The sequence below is a fragment of the Eschscholzia californica genome, unplaced genomic scaffold, assembly GCF_041429995.1.
Source record: "Eschscholzia californica isolate CP2 unplaced genomic scaffold, dmEscCali1.0.p SCAF_6, whole genome shotgun sequence".
Classification (NCBI taxonomy): Eukaryota; Viridiplantae; Streptophyta; class Magnoliopsida; order Ranunculales; family Papaveraceae; genus Eschscholzia; species Eschscholzia californica.
The window spans coordinates 38,199,527-38,206,465 of record NW_028238483.1 but is presented as its reverse complement, the minus strand read 5'-3'; the positions used below and the strand labels follow the sequence as shown (position 1 = coordinate 38,206,465).

The following is a 6,939-nucleotide window of genomic DNA, read 5'->3' as shown; positions in this document are numbered from 1 at the left end:
TCTTCGTTTGCGTTTCCATTTCCTTCTAACATTACTCATCTGAACTAATTCTTATTGCTTTTCTTCGGATTTCAAGTTAATTTGTTTATTAGACTCTCTTTCCATGATTGCTACTGCTCTTGATATATGTCTTGATGCATATGGTGCATAGAATTGTTCTCTTTTGATAAATGCAGGTCTTTTGCCAGTTCCAAAAGGAGTTTAGTCGCAGGTTGAGAATTAAGAGGTTTTCTTATTTGGTGGTTTTGTTTGGTTGTTCGTCATTTAATCCTTTCCTGATATGAATCAGTAGTGTTATCTGAAGTTGATTTTACTTTTGCAGGAGTTAGTTCATACCCATTCCCATATTAATGATTTGATTGTCCCATTATAATGAATGTTTTCTGAAATTGAAAATGTTCCTGACATTACCATTTACCCTTTTTTCTTCAGGATTCAGGAACAACACAAAGAGATGAGGAAGAAATTAGTGTTTTCCAATAACCAACAAGCAAGGAAGCAAACCCAGCAGGTAGGTGAAGAAATATCACCACTTCCTATTTTTATCTTTGTTTCATGAAGTTAGGTTTGACCTTGAGTTTGTTTGATATATGAAAGTCCATATATTATCTTATCATGTTCACATGAGGTAGAAAAAAAAAAGATACTCTCAATAATCAGAGATTAGGGTTCGATTCTTATCCATGTGTGGTTTCTAGGGAAATAGGATGTGAGAATAATAAATAAAGGAATAGTAAGATGAAAGGTATAATAAATGTTAGATCTAGAATTACTACTCGAATTTTATATGTGACTTTGAATTTCACGTGCATAGACTAAATGTATCTAGACAAAAAAATTTAAGAAGCATGGAGGGTTAGGCACAAAATTTAAATTCAACGGCTCTATTACTCCATCCATGTTATTATGTGGTCCATGTCGATTGATTATTTCTTCTTCTTCTTTGTTTTTTTTATGAGGTTTTGCCAAGTCAACGATTCCTCAACATTTGATTTAAGACTAACCTAGCACATTACATGTAAAATGTTATATGTGATCATAAGATCAATGACTATGTATTATCGGAATGAAATATTAGCTTTTGGTTGAAGACACAAACTAACATTTGCCATTAAGAGTTTGAAATGGTAGACAAGTTAACCTTCTTCTTTCCGGCTCATGCTTGTTTGACCCCATCAACCATCAATGGAGCTCCTATAGCTAGACGATTAGGCAAGGATTTGTGGTGGTTCTACAGCGAACAGATTTGATTTTTGGATATTCTTCGTGTCAATGACCTGGTTAATTATTCGAAATTGGTTATGAGCCAGTATATATTGAACTTATCCTAAAATGATGAATCTTCCCTTTCTTTGTTCGATTAGAGATGAATAGGAGAGGGGTGTTTTCCCTTATCTAATTTTCTTCCATCATCTGGTTTTGCAAATGTTAAGGAAGAAAGATGGGCCACTCCTCGGTTAGAGTCCAGGTAAAGCGGGTCGGGTTCAAACAAAGTTAACTCAACTCTCTTCTCTCGTAACAAAAAAATGATAAAATTAGACCAAACGGAGGAGGATAAGATCCCTTGTGTCTTGAATGGGAGATGTGAGTTTCTACTCCATTGCTCCCAGTCCCCAGATTGAAATGAGTTCCTTCATTCCAGGGAAGGATTGAACTTTAAACTTTTTAAAAAATGTAGCATTTAATTTCTTACCCAAGAAGTACTCAATCTATAAGGATTTCCCTTCCAATTAATGATTCTTATAAAAAAAATACTCTTTAGTCTTTAGTCCCTCTATATGTATAATTGTTTTCTTTTGTACTATACATTCATGTTTGCTATAAATAAAGGGTTACTCTTCTTTTGGTCCCCTAATTTGTGGATTATTGTTAGCCCTCTGTTTTTTCGTAAACTTAAAAGTGTCTCCCGACGACCTTCATTACTCTCCTTTTTCTTCTTTTCCTCCAATTTCTTTTGCAGATCCGGGATTGCTTCTGCTATGAAGAACCAGCAGCAACGATTTGCTGCTGTGATTAGTTCATAACTGAACTTCATAATAAACCCCCTCCCCCATTCTTTTCCCCCATAAGGATTTCTTAATTCAGTACTAACCCCATACTTTATGGAAACTCCTCCTCAACATTCAGGTTGGCGCCCTGCCTATGGTTCCAGATTCTTTACTCCTTCTCCCACCTGCAAATTTGTTAATGGCTGAAGAATTATTGAAAGACAACTCATGGAGTTATCTCCTGGTGATCAGGTTTCATTTGTTTGTACCGAATGTAATGGAACAATTGTATGTCCTTGGTTTCATCTTAATTGAAAATCTAAAACTGGCCGACAACCTTTGGTTTGAGTGGTCACAAGTTTAGTTCTCCCTAGAGGTTGAGTGTTCCCGGCATGCTGAATTGCTGACAGAAAAAAAAAGTATATCTAAAACTGAACAAACACATCGAATCGCATGATTTAGAGAGAGAGTTGCAACAAATCGATGTTGTTGGTTTCTAGTAGCAGAAGAAGAAGAACCCTAAGTAAATGTGAAATAGGAACAAGGATTAAAGTAGCTTTAGTTTTTTTACACAAGTCATGTCTTAAATCTAACTCAGGTCGGAATTGGTATTAGTGAGAATTTAGATTGTTTATGATTTGTTTAATTCTTTATATTGATTAATTTGGCTGATGATGTAGACATGTTCATGTTGGACCCGATGATGTAGTCATGTAGGCTTAGACATGTTGGTAATGACTATTGTCCGGAATATTCCTCATTGATTACTTTTGATACCACGATTAATAATTCTTGTGAGATGTATAGTGGAGGCAGTTGATGTTTGATGTAATAGCTTAAGTTGTCTTTCTCTCATATGTCATTCTCATCGTCCCACGTACACCCAGTTGAATACCATAATCTTTATTGAAACAAAAATATGATTTATCTGTATGGCAAAGTAGAATAATACTACAATCTTAAACCTCTCATTTGTTTCCAATTTCCTTATTCATCAATTTCGAAGATGAATGTGGCATAAGTTGAGATGAACTGAATAATATGACTTTCATCCTTTGGGTGGGCTATTATTCGTACGATATCGGGTAGTTGTATTAAACCAAATGGGTAGATAAAGAGTGCGTGAAGTTGGTATTTTTAAATAAACTAGAAAACAGGGCCTTAGGGCGTTATCCCATTTTGTTCACATTTATTCTTTGTGGATTAAAGTACACCATTTACAATCAAGTTGTGCAATAGAAACAAAACGAGTTACTAACTAAATATGTTGAATTGCAACAAAAAAACCTAAATTTGTTGAAACTAGAAAAAGAAAATATTGTAGATGTGCAATTTTGTGCTTATTAAGACTTGAAGTTTTGGTTTCAACAAAAAAAAAAAAAAGTTTCAACAAAAAAAAAGACTTGAAGTTTTGAACTATTACGGTCATTCAATGAGTTTGACCTCATTGCATGAATATGTTGTAGACTTTATTTGTGATAGATAATTTTTATATACTATGTGTGTTTTCGAAGTGTTCAAATGCTTTATAATTTATATGGTGCTTTGCTTGAGGCTGTTCTTCTTTTGGCTATTGCAAGAAGCTAGAGGAATTTCAACAAAAAAAAAAAGAAGCTAGAGGAAGCTGTTTTTTGGTATTTGTAAATAGCTAAATATTTTGTATTTTTGTTTTTGTAGCTTTTTTGTTTATCTCTTTTTTTTATGAGATAACTTTTTTTTGTAGTTCAACAACAAAAAAAAAAGGCCGCGGCTTTGGGGAATAAAGAAAATTCTCCGGGGAATAAAGATTTTTCTTAAAACTAGTCAAATAAGATTGACTTTTTATATTTCTTTTTATTCCTAAGGGGCTTCTAATTTTAGAAGATGCTATAAAAAAGGCTCCTCCATCTCATCACCTCTCTCTGCCACCTAACCTTCTCGCCACCTCATCATCATCTTCTCCGGGAAGGCCGAATTTTCCGGCCGGCGACCTTCAAACATAAAAAAAAAAATTATTTTTTTTCCTCTCTCCTCTTTCTCTCTCTAAATTTTTTTTTTTTTTTTCAAATTTGATTTGCAATTCAAATAACACTTTGTTCCGATGAAGAATAATAAACCTAATTCAATTTGGGTTTTCCTTAATTCAATTTCACATCTTATCCCGGAGTTGAATTGAGATCAAACCCCCTACTACAATTATTCAACTAATCGGAGTTGAATTGAGATCAAACCCCCTACTACAATTATTCAACTAATCTTCAAACAGATAATCAAAGACCAATAATCAATTAGAAGAAGGAAAAAAAACCCTAGAATCAGTAATCATGGGTTAGTGCAAAACTATCCCACCAACATATAGGGCAATAAATAGAGAGAGAGAGATACATACTCTAACAGAAGAGTTGATCTTGGTATCAACGGAATTCGAAACCCTAGTTCCAGGTTGAGTGATCCCTTGGTGATTAAGAGATTGTGAAGTAGTAAGAGGTCGGTTGAAAATCGTAACTAGGTAATATATTTTCGTTAAGATCTTTTTTGATACCCGTTTGTTTGTTGTGTTTTTCTTCCTGAGAATTTAATAAGTCGATGAAAAAAATGTCGTTTGGGGATGATGATGATGATTCGGAAAGATCCACGATTTGTTTGTCCATGAACTTGGAAGTATTCATGGAGAAATTTTAGATTATTTTTTCAATTTTTAGATTTTGAGAGAGAAAGATCCAATGAAGGAAATCCATGATTTGTTTGTCCATGACCTTGTTGAAGGTCTGTTTGCAGACCTTTAATGGTCTGTGAACAGACCATCTAGATCTGGTGAACCAGATCTGGTTCACCAGATCTAGAGAGAGAGAGAGAAGAGTGTTTGAAAAAAAAAAATTTAGAGAGAGAAAGAGGAGAGAGGAAAAAAATAAATTTTTTTTTTTTTATGTTTGAAGGTCGCCGGTCGGAAAATTGGCCGACCGGCGACCTTCCCGGAGAAGATGATGATGAGGTGGCGAGAAGGTTAGGTGGCAGAGAGAGGTGATGAGATATAGGAAAACTTTCAAAAAAATGTATTTTGTATTCCCCTTAAAAATTTATTCCCCGGAGAATTTTAAAAAAAATCTGGATTCCCTCGAAAATTTATTCTCTGGAGAATTTTCTTTATTCCCCAAAGCCGCGGCCAAAAAAAAAAGATAACCTTTTTTGTTTATTTGACTACTATAAAATAATATTGTTACCTTTTACATTATTAAACTAAAATTTTGCATTTTACTAAAATCTCAACCACACATAATTTTAACAAAAGAAAAATATCAACCACACGTATGACCCCACTAATTATATACTAGTAGTAGAATAGGAGGAACAAAGGGCCACCATTCATTCTCTCTACAAAAATAAAGATTGGGCCAATCACATGTCATCATATCTTTATTAAATTTAATGAAATTTATCCCACTGTCTTATTGTCCAATCTACACTCTTTCATCAAAAAAAAAAATTGTCCAATCTACACCATAAAACGGATCCTATGAGATATTTTGTTTTGCTTGAAGACTTTTCCATGTACTATATGGAATTCACTTTGAACTAGTGGTAATGTATATATGTCTACATGTTCGGTCAAGGGTTCGAGGCACACTCTTACCAGTTCAAAAAAAAAAAATTGAGTTTCTCCAATTTTTATGCGTCTCCAATGCTAATCTCTAAAGTTTTTAATTCTTTTATTTATGTGACAAGATTATTTTTCTAAAGAATAATTGGTTATGTTGAAGATATATGAAGAGTTTTTTTCCCATCGGTCTGAATATTACAAATAATGAATTTGACGATTAGAAATATCTTAAGAAGACATGATAAAAATAGAGTACACTCTTAAAAATTCTCTATTTAACCACGGCTACATTAATGATTCAAATTGAGTTAAAAAAATCTACAGAAAATCATACGTGACACTCGAAGTTTCTAAGTTTGAGAGTTACACTGGATGATTTGCTCTTATGTAAGTACAATTAAAGATATAGCGGAGACGTGAATATTTACTAAACTCACTCTATATTTAATTATTGATTAGACTAAAAAAAAATGGAATCCTATTCACCCGACGTTATAATTTAGGATTCAAATAGAAAACAAACTCATTATCATAACATTATCATCAAAATTACAACCACACAATTAATTCACAGGATCACTAATCTCACAAGCTCGAAATGTAGAAAAATTCCTAGAAAAGATAACAACTTAGGAGAAGATATTCTAATAAGATTAATTCAAGCGACCCTCTTACTTTCATTCGTAGGTGGCGTTCTTTTCCTCGTTGTCTGAATCAAGTAGATTTCGGTCATTCAAACTAGTCAGACATCACAAGTTATACACAAAGAAAGAGTTTGAAATCTAATTCAAGTCTATTTAGACCTCAAATCATATATAGAAAAAAATAAACAATATCCTATATTACAAATATATTGTGATTGGAGAGACCTAAAAGCTTAATTTGAGAGAGTGGGTAGAAGAAGATTGGAGAAGTTTGTTAGCAGAAGAGAGTTGTTCAGTTAGAGATCTAATTTGTGCTTGATAAAGACGAACATGATCAAGAGCTTCAGCTTCTAATTCACCAAGTTGAGAACAGAGTCTTTCCTCTGCTTCTTCAACTACATATAATCTTTGTTTCATTCTTCCTAATTCCTCTTTCATTTTACTTTCTCTCTCTAGACTTTCCCTTAATTCTCTCTCTAAATCTTCATTTTTCTTCTTCAACACTTCTTCTTGATTGAATTTGGTGTTGGGTTTGGTCGAATTTTGGTTCTTAAAGAAGAAATGGTTCTGAGGTTGGGGAGGAGCAATTGCTAAGCTTGGTGCCATTGATGTAAAATTTTGGAACGGAATTGAACTGATAAAAAGGAAAATTGGAACAGATTTGAACCGGAATTTGATGAATTCTTTGTTATGAGGATGAATTGGAAGTGAAGATGGTTTGTTAATAGAA

General features: G+C 33.4%; 1 protein-coding gene and 1 long non-coding RNA gene across 2 annotated transcripts; both read right to left on the bottom strand.

Moving 5' to 3' along the window:
* Positions 1-4,079: 4,079 nt before the first annotated feature.
* Positions 4,080-4,844, bottom strand: LOC147534539 (uncharacterized). Its single transcript, XR_015228110.1, has 2 exons — positions 4,206-4,844; positions 4,080-4,157 (listed from the first exon to the last, which is right to left on the bottom strand). It is a non-coding gene; the product is annotated as an uncharacterized LOC147534539 (long non-coding RNA).
* Positions 4,845-6,057: 1,213 nt separating this feature from the next.
* On the bottom strand, positions 6,058-6,939 carry LOC147534538 (protein RESPONSE TO LOW SULFUR 3-like). Its single transcript, XM_086645882.1, has one exon. The coding sequence runs from the start codon at positions 6,813-6,815 to the stop codon at positions 6,435-6,437; it is 381 nt and encodes a 126-aa protein (XP_086502008.1). The 5' UTR covers positions 6,816-6,939; the 3' UTR covers positions 6,058-6,434.

What these genes read in the sequence shown, in the direction of transcription:
- LOC147534538 (XM_086645882.1), bottom strand. Translation starts at nt 6,815, where the DNA reads ATGGCACCAAGCTTAGCAATTGCTCCTCCCCAACCTCAGAACCATTTC.